Source organism: Lampris incognitus, chromosome 20 (genome assembly GCF_029633865.1).
Source record: "Lampris incognitus isolate fLamInc1 chromosome 20, fLamInc1.hap2, whole genome shotgun sequence".
Taxonomy (NCBI): domain Eukaryota; kingdom Metazoa; phylum Chordata; class Actinopteri; order Lampriformes; family Lampridae; genus Lampris; species Lampris incognitus.
The window spans coordinates 29705359-29725741 of NC_079230.1; the positions used below are offsets into that span (position 1 = coordinate 29705359).

General features: G+C 48.0%; 1 protein-coding gene across 1 annotated transcript in view; it reads right to left on the minus strand.

The window, feature by feature from the left end:
* Nucleotides 1–9994: 9994 nt before the first annotated feature.
* Nucleotides 9995–20383, minus strand: part of zcchc4 (zinc finger, CCHC domain containing 4) — a 16926-nt gene continuing 6537 nt past the window's right edge. The window contains exons 6-13 of the mRNA XM_056300582.1: nt 16931–17003; nt 16690–16840; nt 16490–16590; nt 15153–15274; nt 14100–14175; nt 13957–14008; nt 10713–10860; nt 9995–10419 (exon numbers count right to left, since the gene is read on the minus strand). Of these exons, the coding sequence (XP_056156557.1) occupies nt 10296–10419; nt 10713–10860; nt 13957–14008; nt 14100–14175; nt 15153–15274; nt 16490–16590; nt 16690–16840; nt 16931–17003 (847 nt within the window). The 3' untranslated portion in view covers nt 9995–10295. The remainder of the gene's footprint in view (nt 10420–10712; nt 10861–13956; nt 14009–14099; nt 14176–15152; nt 15275–16489; nt 16591–16689; nt 16841–16930; nt 17004–20383) is intronic.

Genomic DNA, 20383 nt, shown 5'->3' on the forward strand with positions numbered 1-20383 from the left:
CAGCATGCTGGGTAAACACAGCAGAGGAGGATCTCGGGACATTCAGGGATGGGATTTTTCCTTCTTTAATCCTCCTGTGAAAAGAGAGGGAAAGGGTAAAGGACGTGTTTGTGTTTCGGCGCTAAATCAGGATTAGCGCTGGCGTGTTGTACTGTTCATCACGCGGGTTATAACAAAGATGCGCCGATAGGAGCTCGACTCACGTGCGAGCGGCTGAGCTGAACGAGCTGCTGAGCAGATCTGCCAATGAGGAGGAACGGCAGGGTGGGTGACGACACAAGACGAATGAGACGGGATTCGGTTCTCTCTTAACACAAACATTATCCCTCAACTTGGACGAGGCACGAAGCTAAAGTTGTTACTTTGATTCGTGGCAAGGCCTACACGGCTCTTGCCGGGACCCCGTGTAGACCTCGTATCAGTTCTCTGCATCACGTTCGAGGCCTCTAGTGGGATCGATGTGTAGAGAACGCTCCGGTGCAACAGCCGGTGGATGTCCGCTGTGTTCCCTCTAATTTTAGACACGAGTTTATACAAGATGGTGTCAAGAGATGTGTTGCCGCCCACTCGTACTGACTGTCCAGAGAGCGTCTGTCTTCCTACCATACGTGTTGTAAGTGTGTAGTCCCAGCTTGCACCGCCCTTCCCCTCCCTCTGGTAACCCTCTCCGCTTCCCACAGAAGGTTGAATCAGTTCTGCTGGACACGTTTATTGACAGAAACGTTTCTTCATCATCTAAGTGACCTCTTCAGTCTCACCTGACTGCAGGTGTCCCCACCCTTATAAACAATACAGTGACTGCAGGTGTCCCCACCCTTATAAACAATACAGTGACTGCAGGTGTCCCCACCCTTATAAACAACACAGTGACTGCAGCTGTCCCCACCCTTATAAACAACACAGTGACTGCAGGTGTCCCCACCCTTATAAACAATACAGTGACTGCAGCTGTCCCCACCCTTATAAACAACACAGTGACTGCAGGTGTCCCCACCCTTATAAACAACACAGTGACTGCAGGTGTCCCCACCCTTATAAACAACACAGTGACTGCAGGTGTCCCCACCCTTATAAACAATACAGTGACTGCATGTGTCCCCACCCTTATAAACAACAGTGACTGCAGGTGTCCCCACCCTTATAAACAACACAGTGACTGCAGGTGTCCCCACCCTTATAAACAATACAGTGACTGCAGGTACCCCCACCCTTATAAACAACACAGTACCTAATGACCGAAACCAACGACCAGTTTCATATGCAGATATGGGCGTGACCATGATGGCCATGTGTACTATTCACAGAGGGTTGGGGAATAGTTGCAGTCACAGCATTTTAAGATGGTGACAGATGTACTACTAGCCCCCCCCGCCCCCGCCCCGCTGTTCAGTGATGGTCGTTCCCTCTTCACATAGATGGCCTCTTTGACTCCCCGTTCAAAACAACTTTCCTCCCTATTAAGGATGTGCACATCCTCATCCCTGAAAGAGTGGCTGTTGGCCTGTAGATGGTGTAGACTGCAGAATCCTGGCCTCTAGATGGTGTAGACTGCGGAGTCCTGGCCTGTAGATGGTGTAGACTGCAGAGTCCTGACCTGTAGATGGTGTAGACTGCGGAGTCCTGACCTGTAGATGGTGTAGACTGTGGAGTCCTGACCTGTAGATGGTGTAGACTGCAGAGTCCTGGCCTGTAGATGGTGTAGACTGCGGAGTCCTGACCTGTAGATGGTGTAGACTGCGGAGTCCTGGCCTGTAGATGGTGTAGACTGCAGAGTCCTGACCTGTAGATGGTGTAGACTGCAGAGTCCTGGCCTGTAGATGGTGTAGACTGCAGAGTCCTGGCCTCTAGATGGTGTAGACTGCAGAGTCCTGGCCTCTAGATGGTGTAGACTGCGGAGTCCTGGCCTGTAGATGGTGTAGACTGCAGAGTCCTGACCTGTAGATGGTGTAGACTGCGGAGTCCTGGCCTGTAGATGGTGTAGACTGTGGAGTCCTGACCTGTAGATGGTGTAGACTGCAGAGTCCTGGCCTGTAGATGGTGTAGACTGCGGAGTCCTGACCTGTAGATGGTGTAGACTGCGGAGTCCTGGCCTGTAGATGGTGTAGACTGCAGAGTCCTGGCCTGGATTTGACCATGAAACTGGTCGTTGGTTTCGGTCGTTATATGTCTGTCACCATCTTACAATACTGTGACTGCAACAATCCCTAATCCTCTGAATAGTACACATGGCCTTTGAGACTAGTTAATGGTCACGCCCATATTTGCATATGAAACTGGTCATTGGTTTCGGCCATTAGGCAATTGTATTGTTTATAAGGGAGGGAGGGGAGGGGTCACCTGCAGTCAGATGAGACTGAAGAGGTCACTTAGATGATGATGAAACGTATCTGTCAGTAAACGTTGTGTCCAGATGAACTGATCCAACCTTCTTTTATTTCCTTACCTGGATTATTGAGCATGCATCGAGACACCTCTGCTTTCCTGTCATCCGCAGTCCATTAACAATTTACACACACGGGAGGTGAGAGGTAGGCAGTAACTGAGGTCTACTTTCTTTAAATAAAGGAATATCCGCATAGGACTATCTCCAATCAAATGTACTACTACTACTACTACTACTACTACTACTACTACTACATTCGGCTGCTCCCGTTAGGGGGCGCCACAGCGGATCATCCGTTTCCATCTCTTCCTGTCCTCATCTTCTTCTGTCACACCAGCCACCTGCATGTCCTCCCTCACCACATCCATAAACCTCCTCTTTGGCCTTCCTCTTCTCCTCTTCCCTGGCAGCTCCATATTCAGCATCCTTCTCCCAATATACCCAGCATCTCTCCTCCACACATGTCCAAACCATCTCCATCTTGTCTCTCTTGCTTTGTCTCCAAACCGTCCAACCTGAGCTGTCCCGCTAATATACTCGTTCCTAATCCTGTCCTTCTTCATCACTCCCAATGAAAATCTTATCATCTTCAACTCTGCCACCTCCAGCTCCACCTCCTATCTTTTCGTCAGTGCCACTGTCTCCAAACCATATAACATAGCTGGTCTCACAACCATCTTGTAAACCTTCCCTTTAACTCTTGCTGGTACCCTTCTGTCACACATCACTCCTGACACTCTTCTCCACCCACTCCACCCTGCCGGCACTCTCTTCTGCACTCCCCGTTACTTTGAACAGTTGACCCCAAGTATTTAAACTCATACGCCTTCGTCACCTCTACTCCTTGCATCCTCACCATTCCACTGTCCTCCCTCTCATTCACACATAGGTATTCCGTCTTGCTCCTACTGACTTTCATTCCTCTTCTCTCCAGTGCATACCTCCACCTCTCCAGGCTCTTCTCCACCTGCACCCTACTCTCACTACAGATCACAATGTCATCCACAAACATCATAGTCCACGGAGACTCCTGCCTGATCTCGTCCGTCAACCTGTCCATCACCATTGCAAACAAGAAAGGGCTCAGAGCTGATCCTTGATGTAATCCCACCTCCACCTTGAACCCATCTGTCATTCCAACCACACACCTCACCACTGTTACACTTCCCTCATATATATCCTGCACCACGCCTACATACTTCTCTGCAACTCCCACTTCCTCATACAATACCACACCTCCTCTCTCGGCACCCTGTCGTATGCTTTCTCTAAATCTACAAAGACACAATGTAACTCCTTCTGGCCTCCTCTATACTCCTCCATCAACATTCTCAAAGCAAACATCACATCTGTGGTGCTCTTTCCTGGCATGAAACCATACTGCTGCTCGCTGATCATCACCTCTCCTCTTAACTTAGCTTCCATTACTCTTTCTCATATCTTCATGCTGTAGCTGATCAACTTTATCCCTCTGTAGTTGCTACAGTTCTGCACATCATCCTTGTTCTTGAAAATTGGTACCAGTATGTTTCTTCTCCACTCCTCCGGCATCCTCTCACTTTCCAGGATTCTGTTAAACAATCTAGTTAAAAACTCCACTGCCATCTCTCCTAAACACCTCCATACCTCAAAAACTCCACTGCCATCTCTCCTAAACACCTCCATACCTCCACAGGTATGTCATCAGGACCAACTGCCTTTCCTCTCTTCATCCTCTTCATAGCTGCCCTCAATTCCTCCTTGCTAATCCACTGCACTTCCTGATTCACTATCCCCACATCATCCAACCTTCTCTCTCTCTCATTTTCTTCATTCATCAGCCCCTCAAAGTACTCCTTCCACCTTCTTAGCACACTCTCCTCGCTTGTCAGCACATTTCCATCTCTATCCTTCATCGCCCTAACCTGCTGCACATCCTTCCCAGCTCGATCCCTCTGTCTAGCCAATCAGTACAAGTCCTTTTCTCCTTCCTTAGTGTCCAACCTCTCATACAACTCACCATACGCCTTTTCCTTTACCTTCGCCACCTCTCTCTTTGCTTTACGCTGCATCTCCTTGTACTCCTGTCTACTTTCTTCATCTCTCTGACTATCCCACTTCTTCTTTGCCAACCTCTTCCTCGGTATACTTTGCTGTACTTCCTCATTCCACCACCAAGTCTCCTTGTCTTCCTTCCTCTGTCCTGATGACACACCAAGTACCTTCCTAGCTGTCTCCCTCACTATTTCTGCAGTGGTTGCCCAGCCATCCGGCAACTCTTCACCACCACCCAGTGCCTGTCTTACCTCCTGCCTGAACTCCACACAACAGTCTTCCTTCTTCAACTTCCACCATTTGATCCTTGGCTCTGCCTTCACTCTCTTCCTCTTCTTGGTCTCCAAAGTCATCCTACAGACCACCATCTGATGCTGCCTAGCTACATTCTCACCTCTCACCACCTTACAGTCTTCAATCCCTTTCAGATCGCGCCTCCCACATAGGATGTAGTCCACCTGTGTGCACTTTCCTCCGCTCTTGTACGTCACCCTGTTCTTCCCTCTTCTTGAAATATGCCTCAGTCCCAGGGCCTAGCGAATGATCATACGCCCATCACCTGTGTGACAGTTTGTGGCTAAGGGATGCCAGACTTCACCGTCCTGCCCCCATCACCTCTTCCCGAGCAACACAGGGCTTTGACCCAGGATGTTTATGGATCGATTCCCTTGCAGGAGGACGTTTGTGCGTGACAGCGTTTTAGGTGGAGTGGCTGATGGGCCTGCAGCCACCACACGGTGCTTGGCAGGGGGTGGCCAGAGTCCAATGGCATGGAGAACCAAGACGACTGGGGAACACCCTCTGTTGCAGCCTTCATCCACCTTCACTGCCGTTGGGACCTGGAGACATCTTCCACCAGTTCCACCGTTGAGATCTTTGTTGGATCGCGCTTCGTCTGGGAACCCCCCCCCCCCATTGACCTCTCCGCCTTGGGTGACCCTACCAGGAGCCGAGCTCCGGACGGCAGAGCTCTTGGGATCATTGGTACATGCAAGCTTCTCTACCACGGCAAGGTGGAGATCCAGAAGACACACGCGCACGCACACACACACACGCACAGAGACGCACGGCGCCCTTTCTCCCTTTCATACCGCAGAACCGACGCCGGCCTTGTTTGACGTGGATTTATGTGTTTTTAATTTCCAAGCCTGAGGATGGCAACCATCAAACGTTAGCGCCAGAGGGTTCTTGTCACATCTGTCGTCGACGTGTTTAGTTTGCAGCCACAGGCTGGCAATAAAGCTGTGCACAGGATATGAGAAATGTACCCTCAACCGCTTAAACCCTGCTCGTAAACGAGGCACGCTCAGTATCGCGTGCTTGTTAGCGGACGGGATAACTGAGTAGAAACATCATGATGTTCTCGTCAGTGTCACATTTGTTTCATTTTCAGCCCATTAGCTCTCAGATATGACAGAGGCTGGCAGGTAATGGCGTATCCTGTACCGAGGGTGCCCACGGCAGTGCCGGTTGTCCAGATGGGAATATTCATGTGATAAGTTCCTAAATATGTAACTCATTAAATAGCCCTTTAAAACGCTTATAATGAAGTTAACATTATGGGCAAGGAGACGGACTAGTCGTGTGTGTGTGTGTGAGAGAGTCCAGTTCTTTCATCTCATCTGCATTGTTGCTCCTTTCCAGTGTCACAACTTGTTCAGCTGGGTACCTGCACTTCTGCTAACGTGAGACAGAGTTAAACAGGACTTGATACTGGAGCATCCCTGCGGAGGACAAAGGCAGGAAGAGTGCTCACATCTCCCACAGTTAATATCAGTTAATATCAGTTGATATCAGTTAATATCAGTTGATATCAGTTAATATCATTGATATCAGTTAATATCAGTTGATATCAGTTAATATCAGTTGATATCATTGATATCAGTTGATATCAGTTAATATCAGTTAATATCGTTGATATCAGTTAATATCATTGATATCAGTTAATATCAGTTGATATCAGATAATATCAGTTAATATCGTTGATATCAGTTAATATAATTGATATCAGTTAATATCAGTTGATATCAGTTATCAGTTAATATCGTTGATATCAGTTAATATCATTGATATCAGTTATCAGTTGATATCAGATAATATCAGTTAATATCGTTGATATCAGTTAATATCAGTTGATATCAGTTAATATCAGTTAATATCGTTGATATCAGTTAATATCAGTTAATATCAGTTGATATCAGTTAATATCATTGATATCAGTTGATATCAGTTAATATCAGTTGATATCAGTTAATATCATTGATATCAGTTAATATCAGTTAATATCATTGGTATCAGTTAATATCAGTTGATATCATTGATATCAGTTAATATCAGTTAATATCATTGATATCAGTTAATATCAGTTGATATCAGTTAACATCAGTTAATATCATTGGTATCAGTTAATATCAGTTAATATCATTGGTATCAGTTAATATCATTGATATCAGTTAATACCATTGATATCAGTTAATATCAGTTAATATCATTGGTATCAGTTAATATCAGATCCCCCTGGCTGTTTCTCCATCTCTCCTCACTGTGAGGCTCTGCCCACTCCCTGCTTAGCATTTCAGTTACATCAGCCCTCTACAGACGCTCCGGTGGCCTTTCACTCCCCCCCCCCCCCGTCTCTGTCTGCGTTCCGTCTCTGCCCCCCCCCCCCCCGTCTCTGTCTGCGTTCACTCTCTCTCGCTCTCTTCTCACCTCTTTCCCTTCCTTCATTTCTCCTTTGCTTCGGAAGTAATAGTAGTGTAAAGATCACGATTGACTAGACTCGCTACGCTAACGGGCCAGACCCTTTAGCCAACTGGTTAACGTGGTCTGCCTTGGAGGCGTGGGTTCGAATCCCACTTCTGACACCAATGTAGCGAATTCAGGGGGCAGCCGGGACGCAGACCCTGGTCTCCCGCACCACGGGCGACTACGTTAACTAGTCGAGGGTCGGACCCTTTAGTCGACTGGTTAACGTAGTCTCCCTTGGAGGCGTGGGTTCGAATCCCACTTCTGACACCAGAATGAGTAGACTCCCTAGCCCTTGGCTAACGGGTTGTACCCTTTAGGCGACTAGTTAACGTAGTCGCCCATGGTGCGGGAGATCCGGGTTCGTGTCCCGGCTGCGGTGGTTCCCGGCTGCCCCCTGAATTTCTTACGTTGGTGTCAGAAGTGGGATTCAAACCCACACCTCCTAGGGAGAACTACGTTAACCAGTTGACTAAAGGGTCAGACCCGTAAGCCAAGGGCTAGCGAGTCTACTCATTCATGATCGTCATAGGAGAGGAGGACATGAAAAGGCATTTATGACACGACTGTCTTGGTTCTCTTCTGGATCTCCACCTTGTCGTGCTGGAGAAGCTTTCATGTACCAAGGATCCAAGAGCTATACCGTCCGGAGCTTGGCTCCTGGTAGGGTCACACAAGGCGGATAGGTCAAGGGGGAGGTTCCAGATGAAGCGCGATCCAACAAAGACCTCAACGGCGGATCTGGTGGAAGATGTCTCCAGGTCACAGCGGCAGTGAAGGCGGATGAAGGCTGCAACAGAGGGTGGTCCCCAATCGTCCTGGTTCTCCATGCTCCTGAACTCGACACCCCTGCCAAGGACCGAAGGACCGCGTGGTGGCTGCAGGCGTATCAGCCCCTCCACGTATAAAGGTGTCACGTGCGGGCATCCTCCCATCATGCAGCTCCAGGATCGGCCTCTACACCCACCTGAGGACCCAGGGGGAGGACGGCCATACTCGACCCCGAGTGACCACCCATGATGATGATGATGATGATCTTGGGTTCTAACTTTCAACACAGATGCAATGTGCACTTTAGGCTGTATAGAGGAGTTATTGAGACTCTGTGTGTGTGAGAGAGAGGGGGGGGGGAGAATATGACTGTGTTTGAGAGGGAATCCTGAACTTTAGAAACCACTACTCCGTGTAGACCAGGTTGGATCACATCCTCCTGTATCTTCCCTGTGCACTCTTGGGTGTCAGAGTCCATGTCTGTCTTACAGGGGGTTTGAACATCATCTGCTTTAACTAGAGTTCACCGCATCAACCACAAAATGACAAAATGAATATTAGTCCCCCGTGGTTTTCCCTGTAAGATAAAGGCCCTGCTGGTGCAACTTCTCCATGTCTCTCTGTCGACTCCACCACAACAGACCGATGAGACTTAATCTACAACTTCACTCAGGTTCACTCTTTTATTTGTCAAATAACTCAGAAATCAGCGTGGTCGTTGGAGTCTGGAGATTGCATATATAGGGACATTTCTTATGCAGACTTACAAGTCTTTCACAATGTGGTCCTTTATTTTTGTTAAGAAAATGTCTCTCTCCCTCTCGCTATATATATATATATAAATATATAAATATATCCATTCATTATCCAAACCGCTTATCCTGCTCTCAGGGTTGTGGGATGCTGGAGCCTCTCCCAGCAGTCAATGGGCATATATGTGTGTGTGTGTGTATATATATATATATATATATATATATATATATATGTGTGTGTGTGTGTGTGTGTGTGTGTGTGTGTGTGTATATATATTAGTACAAAATACATAGTAGAGCAATCAAATGATGAGATGAATCCCCTGGTAGATGACATCATGTTGTGCATAATGGATCCTGGTAACGCCCTCACCACATTACAGACTCTATTAAACGCTTATGGGGTTATTTCAGGATATAAAGGGAGCTGGGGGAAAAGTGGCATTGGGCCCTGTGGTGGTGTGGCGGCCTGTCCAGGGTGCCTCCCCGCCTGCCACCCAGTGGCTGCTGGGATAGGCTCCAGCAGCCCCGTGACCCTGAGAGCAGATAAGCGGTCTGGATCATGGATGGATGGAGGAGTTATGTTGATTCTTTCCTCTGTAAAAAGGGTAAAAATGGTTACTTGGTATCTTGGAGTCACACAAAACTGGATCAGCACAGAAACACGAGAAATATCGCCCCCACGTGGTGAAATATGGAAATCACTTGGTATAACGAGGATGCAACTAGGGAGGTAAAAAATATCCAATTGCAATGATTTAATACTCTTTTTGAAAAGATGTTTGTTATCAGCTGCACAGTATTGATGTGTATTTGTGCTGTATTGTACACGCAGTTGAGCGTGAATAAACCACATACAATCCTGACAGGATAGTTTGACCAGACACGAAATATTGAAAAACTCTCAATTGTGAATCTACATATAATCTACATGTAAGAGATGGATCCTCCACTTCTTGTGGGGTTTTTTTGTTGCACTTGATTTTGCTTTTGTGTGTGTGTGTGTGTTTTGTATCCAGTTGGCACACGCATCTTTAAAATAAACCCTAATAAAAAGTAAATGACAAAAAAAAAAAAGAGTCTAGAGTTGGCGAGGGGCTAAAAACAGCGATGATCTTTGCAAAAGGGCACTTTTAAGAAAAAAAAAAAAAACCACAATAACGAGAAAACATCTCTGAATGTCAACACATTGTACCGGCCACAGGAGGCGTAGCTTTACAGAACACCCATCGGCCTACGTAGTAGCTCGTTTGTGCGGCTAGAAAAGCCGTTGACGTCAAGCACCTCGCCTCCGTGTAGGCGTCGGCTGTGTGAGCAGAGGAAAAGCCACCAAATCAAACCGACACGTGATTCGTGACTTGACATTTAAACCTCGCCGCTCGTGAAGTCCCGAGGAAATCCTGGACCAGAACTACTGCCGGCACCAAAACCCTCCTACGTGTGAACGCCACGTTCACATTCCATACATCTGATGGAGTTCTGAAATATGAATGTAGCTTGTGTGTCCATTTGCAGTTCACATACATGAGGCCGTGTGAAACGGCTCTGCTCCACGCAACTGACGGTGTACATCTGCATCGACTCCCCCCGCGGCCCGCGGCACGCCGGGATCACGACGCCAGGGCCGCCATTTTCTTCGCTCTGCGAGCCGCTCCCGATTTCCTCTTGGCCTTGGGCTTGACCAGCGGATGATGGGACACAGCATTGTTCCCCGCCTTGGCATTGGACTTACCGCTACAAGTTAAACACAAAACCACAACACACACAGGAATCAGTTCAGATGTGAAAAACGTTTGCACTCCCCAGCTCGGTGTCGAGCCCGCATGCTTCCAGCCTGCAGAGGCAGACGTCTTGCAGGGAACTTTGTGAAGCTTTGTGCACTGAAGCCAGATTCTACAATGCCACGCTTACATTTTTTTTGGGGGGGGGGGGGGGGTTTCTGGTTTCTCTTTATGTTTGCACAACTTGAAACACAACAGATAATCTGCTGGAGACTCTGGGTCGTAAACCTTATGGGGGGAACCTACCGTTTGCTCCTGTGTGCGGCTCTCAGAGGGCAGGCCTTGCGTTTGTGCTCCGGGCTGCCGCAGCAGAAGCAGCCCACCTCCCCCCGGGCTGGCCCGCACGGGTGGTCCGGGAGAGCACATCGGCCACAGGACTGGCAGTGTCTCCAAGCTGGGGGGGTGAAGAAAACACGAGAAGTTATGGCTGGGACTTGTTAAAAGCTGCGACGAGGGGTTTTATTTCGCCGACTGAAACATCGGTCTCGATTCGGTTCTGATGCCGTTACATGACCGAGATAGCCACATGAGACCACAGTGATTCAAACGCTGCTCTCTGGGTTGGACTCTCTGCAAAATGGGATAAACCGATTTACGGCACATAGACGGGATACATAGCCGTGATTAGAGCTATCGCCTCATCGCTGTTTATCTTGCAAACAGCTGTTTTTCCAAGACGCCACCACATCTCTTATTCTTCTGTGCACAACAAATACACAGGCTACCACAGCATGGATGGAGATCTTTCACTCCATTAGCCAATGGAATGGTCCATCCAGCCATTATCCAGGCCGCCTAGCCTAATGAGGGTCGCGGGATGCTGTAGCCTATCCCAGCAGTCATTGGGCGGCAGGCGGCATTCACACCTAGGGACAATTGAGTACGGCTGATTCACCTGACCTACATGTCTTTGGGCTGTGAGAGGAAACCGGAGAACCCGGAGGAAACCCACGCAGACACGGGGAGAACATGCAAACTCCACGCAGAGGACGACCCCCAAGGTCGGACTACCCTGGGGCTCGGACCCAGGACCTTCTTCCTGTGAGGCGACCGCGCTAACCACTGCGCCACCGTGCTGCTGGAGATCTTGGTGACAATGAAATCATTCTTGCACGAAACACAAGCACTTTGGTCCACAGCCCTCATAGCAGCTTTAAAGCTGCAATCCGTAATGTTTCTCCAGTAATGAATCATTATTTTATCCATCTGGACCATGCAGTCAGGTTGTATAATACTAAGAGTCATCTTCATTGTGGTTGGAGACACTCTCCAGTATCCGTACACCACTGTTGAGATGTTTTGACTAGGTAGGATGAAAACTGGTGCAGCGGCAAACACGCACATGTCAGAAACAACTCAAACAGGCATGAAGATTAAAAAATGATGCCGAAGTGACCATGCTTCCGACAGACAGACGATCAGTATAACTGTAGCACAACTTGACAATGTAGTTTGATGAAGTTTCGACTGCCTGTGTTAACTCTGATCCAACATTCCAGGAGTTTCCAGAGTCAGTCAGGGAAGGCCCAGCAGAGGATGTACTTTCTCAACCAGCTCAGGAAGTTCAACCGGTCTCAGGAAGTGTTGATTCAGTTCTACATTGCAATAATCCGGTCTGTCCTCTGCGCATCCATCACTGTCTCTTTTGGATCAGCCACCAAACAGGACAGGGACAGACTACAATGGACAGTTAGGTCTGCAGATAAAATCATTGGTGCTGTCAGGTCAAAATGTGTCCGGGTGACGTCATCGCAATGCAATCGTGACAGCTCGCATTCCTGACATTCCTCTCTCGCTGTGGTTTGTGGCGTCATAATATTGCAGGCAGAAGCAGGTTTAATAGCGTACTCTTTTTAGCTACATCGTACAATACATGCACAGGGTCACCTTTTATATTTGACTTGCAATTGTTTATATTAGGGTATTTTTTTCGAAAAGCACAAAAGTAATATACTTTTAGGCGAAAGTTTATGCTAGCTAGCTAAAATGGTGATCAACCTTGTTAGCTAGCTAGCAAACTAGCTAGCTAAAGTTACGTAGCGTGGACGAGATTTTCAATAAAGATGTTTTATAAACCTATTTTCCATTAAAATGAAACATCCAATATTTGCTATTATATGTTTTTGACATCAATGACAAGTTAGCTAGGTAGCTAGCAACCCCACAAAAGGGTCATGAAATGTTATTTTAAACAACCGGACTTTGCGATGACATCACCCGGACACAATTTGGCCTGACAGCACCAACCTGCCCTCCTTTCAGGATTTGTACACTTCCAAACTCAGTAAACGGGCAGGCAACATCACTGCAGATCCATCAGACTCGGGTCACAACCTGTTCCAATTCCTCCCCTCTGGGAGGTGCTACAGAGCACTGCAGCCCAAAACAACCAGAAATAAAAAGTTTCTTTCCGCAGGCTGTCACTAAGATAAATACTTAACACTGTCATAATAAATCTAAGCACGCTGTATATACTGTATATTGTATGTACACATGCATATTTTGTCATGCCCACCTACCCGATGTATATACATGAGGTAGGTAACCTGCTAACATTTATTCCAGCATCTTTGCACTCTGCAACTATTGCCTACCTGTTTCACCTATAGTTTTTCCTTGTATATATTCCTGAAGACTGTTGTGTTGTTATTATATATAAGTATATTGAGCACCATGTATGTGCAAACATGCAGATAAAGAGGACTCCGATTCCTATGGTGGCACAGTGGCGCAGTGGTTAGCGCAGTTGCCTCACAGCAAGAAGGTCCTGGGGTTTGAGCCCCGAGGTAGTCCAACCTTGGGGGTCATCCCAGGTCGTCCTCTGTGTGGAGTTTTGCATGTTCTCCCCGTGTCTGCGTGGGTTTCCTCCGGGGGCTCCGGTTTCCTCCCACAGCCCAAAGACACATAGGTCAGGTGAATCGGCCGTACTCAATTGTCCCTAGGTGTGAATGTGTATGTGTGGGCCCTGTGAAGGACTGGTGTCTCCCCCGCCTGCCGCCCAATGCCTGCTGGGATAGGCTCCAGCATCCCTGCCACCCTGAGAGCAGGATAAGTGGTTTGGATAATGGATGGATGATTCTGATCCAAGGATTGTATTTTAACAAGGGTGCAGACTATTTACTGGTGAGCTGACGGTACAAGCCACAAGAGCTGCTATATCTTGTTTGTAGTCCAAGAAAATCCCCTGCAATGATTCTATTTGTCTCCGCCTCCTGCATCCAACCACGCTGGGACGCTGTTCTGCTGTGTCATATATTGCTTGTCCAACAGAATCGCGACACAGTGGTCGCATTTCAAATGGATAAAATAAAGTAAAACCTTAAGAGTTTTGAGACAGTTACAGCTTTTTCTTTGGGGGCAATGTTGTGTTGCCATGAAGTTGTTTATCTAACATTAGAAAAAAAGGCTGTTTTTGAGGAGTATAACCACTAAACACGTCAGTGTAAACTTCAGTGTGGGGATTTCTTTCGCGCTTAAACTGCATACTTACACGGCTTTACACACTTCCCACAGGCTGAGCAATGCTTCCACTGGCGGCCGTCCTGAAAGGAGAAGCAATGCAGAGAAAGCTGTGACATCTACTGCAGAAATGTAAGCAATGTGTTGCATTTGCAGCCAGAACCGGCACTTTACCTTAGATGGGCACACGTTGCATTTAACACAGTGTTTGTTCAGGGACCACACATATCTCTCACATATGGGGCAAAATCTGGAAGGTGCAAAGAAAAGATGGACTAACATCATCTCTCAGATATGTTCCTCTTTTCACCATCTGGCTCAGAAGGAGGCTGCAAAGTTCTACAGAGCTACCATGTTCATAACATCCTCAAAGCAGGTATGGATCATTTTAGGGACGCACCGGTATCACTTTTTCATTGCCAATACCCACTCTGAGTATGAGTCTTTAGGTATTGGCCGATACCGAGTACTGATCCAGTCCGTTACTTGTGCTGAACAGTGCTGACTTAGACCATGACTTTGTAATCAATGCCTAAATAATCGAGATACAATAAGTTTTTTTTTCATAAAGAAAATACAGCCTTCCGTGTGCCAAAAATGCCGTAAATTAAGCCACGCCCCCTTTTTTTCTCCCCAATTATACCCGTCCAATTACCCCACTCTTCCGAGCCATCCTGGTCGCTGCTCCACCCCCTCTGCCGATCCGGGGACGGCTGCAGACTACCACATGCCTCCTCCCATACATGTGGAGTCGCCAGCCGCTTCTTTTCACCTGACAGTGAGGAGTTTCGCCAGGGGGACGTAGCGTGTGGGAGGATCACGCTAATCCCCCAAGTCCCCCCCCCGAAACAGGCGCCCCAACTGACCAGAGGAGGCGCTAGTGCAGCGACCAGGACACATACCCACATCCGGCTTCCCACCCGCAGACACGGCCAATTGTGTCTGTAGGGATGCCCGACCAAGCCGGAGGTAACACGGGGATTCGAACCAGCGATCCCCGTGCTGGCAGGCAACGGAATAGACCGCTACACTACCCGGATGCCTCAACAATACTCCATTTTAGTTTGGTATCGGCCCAATATCTGATACCAGTATCAGTATTGGTGCATCCCTAGACTCTTTACAGATATTGTTCACATCTTCCGTTCTTGTGGCCCCCCGATTAAAAATGTGGCTCCTGGAAAAAGAAACGCCGGCTCTAAAATGGTGATTCTGCCTGACCGATACCTGTAGCCTTCCTCTTTAGGAAGGACGATATCTCTCGCAGGAATGTTGGTGAACAGTCTGACAGGAGACTGCTTCCGGCCTGTCTTCCCGTGCTTGTACATTGGGTGGTTGTCGTAGTCCACCTGGGTAGAAACACAGCCTGGGGTTATCTCCTATTCTTATTTAAAAAGGGAGCGGCAGCCCAGGGTTTCTTTGTCAGGTTGTTATCGCCATTAAAACTTGCTTCGAGGCAAGTGTATGTGCCAGACGTGAGTCACAGCGAGAGATTTCAGGGAGGATCGTTGTACAGAGAAATACAAGACACCAGCTGCCATATTTCTGTCCTCCCAAACAGTAGGATCAAACACCCCACACCATTCACTGCCATCACATCTAAGGCTTGGATCATCGGCAAACCTGATAAGATACGAGCCAATAAGATGAGTCATGATGCACCCAGTGCAGTGCAGTAATGCATTTCACCCACACACTTCTTGGTAAAACATTGTGTTTGGTTCACATACTAGCAGTCTTCTTCTAAAGCCCCCCACAGACTGTGCGATTTGGGCCGTCTCAGACGAAAGACGACTAAACGTGGCGACATTTTTGGTCGTGGCTCCAGAATGGCGGTCCTATGTCGCACTGTGAGACAGGTTCAGAGACGGCCGTTATTACGGTCTTGTGACCGAAGATAACCTGGGACGAAAGTCTGACGGTGTCAGAAACGTAGGACGACCATCCCACAGTGTGACTGCTGCTACGACCTACGTCTACTAACCAACCAATAGAAATGCAGCAGGAAATGACGCACCGATCAACGCCACGCAGAATCTTCGCTGGCGCTAAACACAAACAAACACACTGTTAGCACCTGTGACCCAAATGTGATGGATTTAACAAAAGGTGCTAAAACGAGCAACAAAACGAGCTGCGGCAACTATTGAAAGGACTCGGTTCTTGCGTGGCGTCATGTTGCTCTGCCAGCGGCGTAGATTGATTACGCACGCCGATGACATTTTTATGGACTTGCGTCGTAGCCTGCGATTCAGTAGGTGTCATGGTGCAGTCTACATACATCAAACTTGATGCCGTACCCAAGTTTATTAGGTCCATATTGCACAGTGTGGCCTGCAATAAACGTATAGGATTGCTAAAATCGCACAGTCTGTAGGAGGCTTAAGACAGACGAGAGAGCTGGCAGGGGTTCAAGGATTACTGCTGCTCGGTATTCAAGATGGTGCTGACAATCACCTGAGAGTTACAGATGGGTATGAGATGCAGTCGGCGTGACAGAAAAGCTCTACAGATGGCTAAACGTCTGTCTATGGTCCATTACCGCATTAGAACAGCATCGGTACCTGGTAGTCTAGCATAGTGAGGGAGGGGAGACACTCCAAGATGCGAGGCTCGAAGAAGTAAGGGAAGATCCATATCATGGGCACGTCCACGTCACCGCTGCCTGGACAAACACATAAACACACATTTGTAAGGGATGATCGTTAAGAAAACAGAAAACGAAAAGTAACGTAAAACGAATGACAACAGCTTTGACACTCACAAGGGCTCTGCAGTTTCCTCCACGTCTGGGAGATCAGAGAGAAGCTGTTGGCCAGTGGCTTCACCAGGCCACCGAACGGAGGGTCAGCCACCATCACCACCTTCTCCCCATCCGACTCACTCAGGAGGGCCTGCAGGACCCCACCGGATGCCTAATAACATGACACGGACCCTTATTATTAAAGACCTCAAGTGTAAAGACAAGCACAATAAAGAGAAGTCCAAGCACTCAAGAGTCCTACCTCCCCGCTGAAGAAGTGGTGGTTGAACATGTTGTAGTGGCAGAATTCATCCTCAGAATAGAACTGGGCATACCTGGAACAAGAAGAACAACAGTGATGCTGGTGCACTGCACTATGACTACCAACGCTGAACCAGACAGACAGACAGACAGACAGACAGAGAAAGAGAGCAAACTTCAGTGTTATGTTGCTCTAAACAGACCACCGTGACCGATCAGAAACTGAGAAAGACATTGACTATGTACAGACTCAGTGATCACAGCTTGGCCATAGAGACTGGCCGACACAGGCAGACCTGCTGCCCAGAGAAGACAGGCTGTGTCAACTCTGTCCAGAGAGACAGGTGGAGACACAGCAACACTTCCTGCTACAATGTAGCACATACGAAGACTTAAGAACAAAATTCTTCACAAAAATTAAATGTAAATTCCAAGACTTGGACACACTCTCTGACCAGACCAAAAATGACTTGGACACACTCTCTGACCAGACCAAAATAACTTGGACACACTCTCTGACCAGACCACAATGACTTGGACACACTCTCTGACCAGACCAAAATAACTTGGACACTCTCTCTGACCAGACCAAAATGACTTGGACACACTCTCTGACCAGACCAAAATGACTTGGACACACTCTCTGACCAGACCAAAATGACTTGGACACACTCTCTGACCAGACCACAATGACTTGGACACACTCTCTGACCAGACCACAATGACTTGGACACACTCTCTGACCAGACCACAATGACTTGGACACACTCTCTGACCACACCACAATGACTTGGACACACTCTCTGACCAGACCACAATGACTTGGACACACTGTCTGACCAGACCAAAATGACTTGGACACACTCTCTGACCAGACCACAATGACTTGGACACACTCTCTGACCAGACCAAAATGACTTGGACACACTCTGACCAGACCAAAATGACTTGGACACACTCTCTGACCAGACCACAATGACTTGGACACATTCTCTGACCAGACCAAAATAACTTGGACACACTCTGACCAGACCAAAATGACTTGGACACACTCTCTGACCAGACCACAATGACTTGGACACACTCTCTGACCAGACTAAAAAGCAACATGGACTTGTGGAAAACAGTGTCAGCACATAGATGCAGTGAGATATGTCAGGTCATGTGACAGCCTGAGAGACAAGCGGCACAACACATGACAGCTGTAGCCTCCTCACAACCCATGCGCCACCTTCTGATCTACTTCTGTTCCTCTATTGTTATGGCTGTGTTATTGATCATTACAATGTTGTGTCGATGTTCATTATTAGCGCTAATTGTGTACCGTTCAAACTGTATTTCTGATGCTTTGGCAACATTGCTGTAAAAATGTCATGCCAATGAAGCCCTCTGAATTGAATTGAGTTGAATTGAATTGAGAGAAAGAGCGAGAGAGAGGTAAGGTAAGCTTGTGGGTGGTCCTGGGAGGGGGGCCGGCGGCGAGCATTGCAGCAAGATTTATACTTTCCTGCCACAACCTGAGAGACGCTGGGTGACGGCACCTATTGTTACTGTTGTTGTTTGATATAATAACCATTGTTGTTGTTGCTGTTATTATTATAATCATTGATGTATTGTGTTGTGTGTGACACAGACACACAGGCAGAGCAAAAGAGACAGACAGAGACAGAGAGAGAGAGAGGAGAGAGAGAGAGAGAGAGAGAGAGAGAGAGAGGGCGAGAGACACACAGAGACAGGCAGAGCAAGAGAGAGAGAGAGAGAGAGACAGAGAGAGAGAGAGAGAGGGCGAGAGGCACACAGACAGACAGGCAGAGCAAGAGAGACAGAGAGAGAGAGAGGACAGAGAGAGAGAGAGGGCGAGAGGCACACAGACAGACAGGCAGAGCAAGAGAGACAGAGAGAGAGAGAGAGAGAGAGAGAGAGAGAGAGAGAGAGAGAGAGAGAGAGAGAGAGAGAGAGAGAGAGAGAGAGAGAGGGCGAGAGACACAGACACACAGGCAGAGCAAAAGAGACAGACAGAGACAGAGAGAGAGAGAGAGAGAGAGTGAGAGGGCGAGAGACACACAGAGACAGGCAGAGCAAGAGAGACAGAGAGAGAGAGAGGGCGAGAGGCACACAGACAGACAGGCAGAGCAAGAGAGACAGAGAGAGAGAGAGAGAGAGAGAGAGAGGGCGAGAGGCACACAGACCGACAGGCAGAGCAAGACAGACAGAGAGAGAGAGAGAGAGAGAGAGAGAGAGAGAGAGAGAGAGAGAGAGAGGGCGAGAGACACAGACACACAGGCAGAGCAAAAGAAACAGACAGAGACAGAGAGAGAGAGAGAGAGAGTGAGAGAGAGTGAGTGAGAGGGCGAGAGACACACAGAGACAGGCAGAGCAAGAGAGACAGAGAGAGACAGAGAGAGAGAGAGAGGGCGAGAGACACACAGACAGACAGGCAGAGCAAGAGAGACAGAGAGAGAGAGAGACAGAGAGAGAGAGAGAGAGAGAGAGAGACAGAGACAGAGAGAGAGAGACAGATAGACAGGCAGAGCAAGAGAGACAGAGAGAGACAGAGAGAGAGAGAGAGAGAGAGAGAGGGCGAGAGACACACAGACAGACAGGCAGAGCAAGAGAGAGAGACAGAGACAGAGACAGAGACAGAGAGAGAGAGAGAGCATGTCTGAACTTGGGTATTTCTGAACAATGTTGGCAAATAAAACAGATCCTGGGGTGTGTACCCAGTACCCACCTAAGGAGAAAGTGTCCTGGTTGTGTTGCTGTAAAGCCCCTTGAGGCAAATGTGTAATTTGTGATATTGGGCTATACAAATAAAACTGACTCGACCTAACTTGACTGTTAGTCAGGCTGCAGCCTGTAGGACACACCCGCTCTGCTCGCCGCTCTCACGCATTCTTTGCAGACACACATCAAAAGGAGACAGCAAGAGCGGATCAGAGGTAAGCAAGGCTACCCGGCAAAAACTGAAAAACACCACTGCTTGGTTTGAAGGTAATCTCATCAGGTCGAAGATAAAGGTTCTGCACCCAAAACAAGGTAATGTCCAACTCTTAGCAGGAGGAGTTGGTGGTTTGCAATAGTGTAAATACCAACACCATTCTGCTCTGAATATGACGGTCTGCAGGTGCTTCATTAATGGAGATTCAAGTAGAAATCAGCACAATCTGATTATCCTCCTGATGGAAAACTCGACTCTTTTCTTAACTTTTTTGTGGAGTTATGCAAAAAATCCCGAGGAACCGGTCCTTTCTGAAACCACGGCGGAGCCAGCCTTTAACACATCTGGCCAGAGGCGTAAATGAACCACACCGAAAGCATAGCGGATACACGACACGCTTGATTTCTTCTTTCTTTCCTCAGAAATGGCAGGAAAACAGCAGACGTCTGCCAGCGCTTTGGCTCCATCTGGCCCAAATGTGGATGGAGTGTCACCTGCCTGTGGCCAGGGTGTACT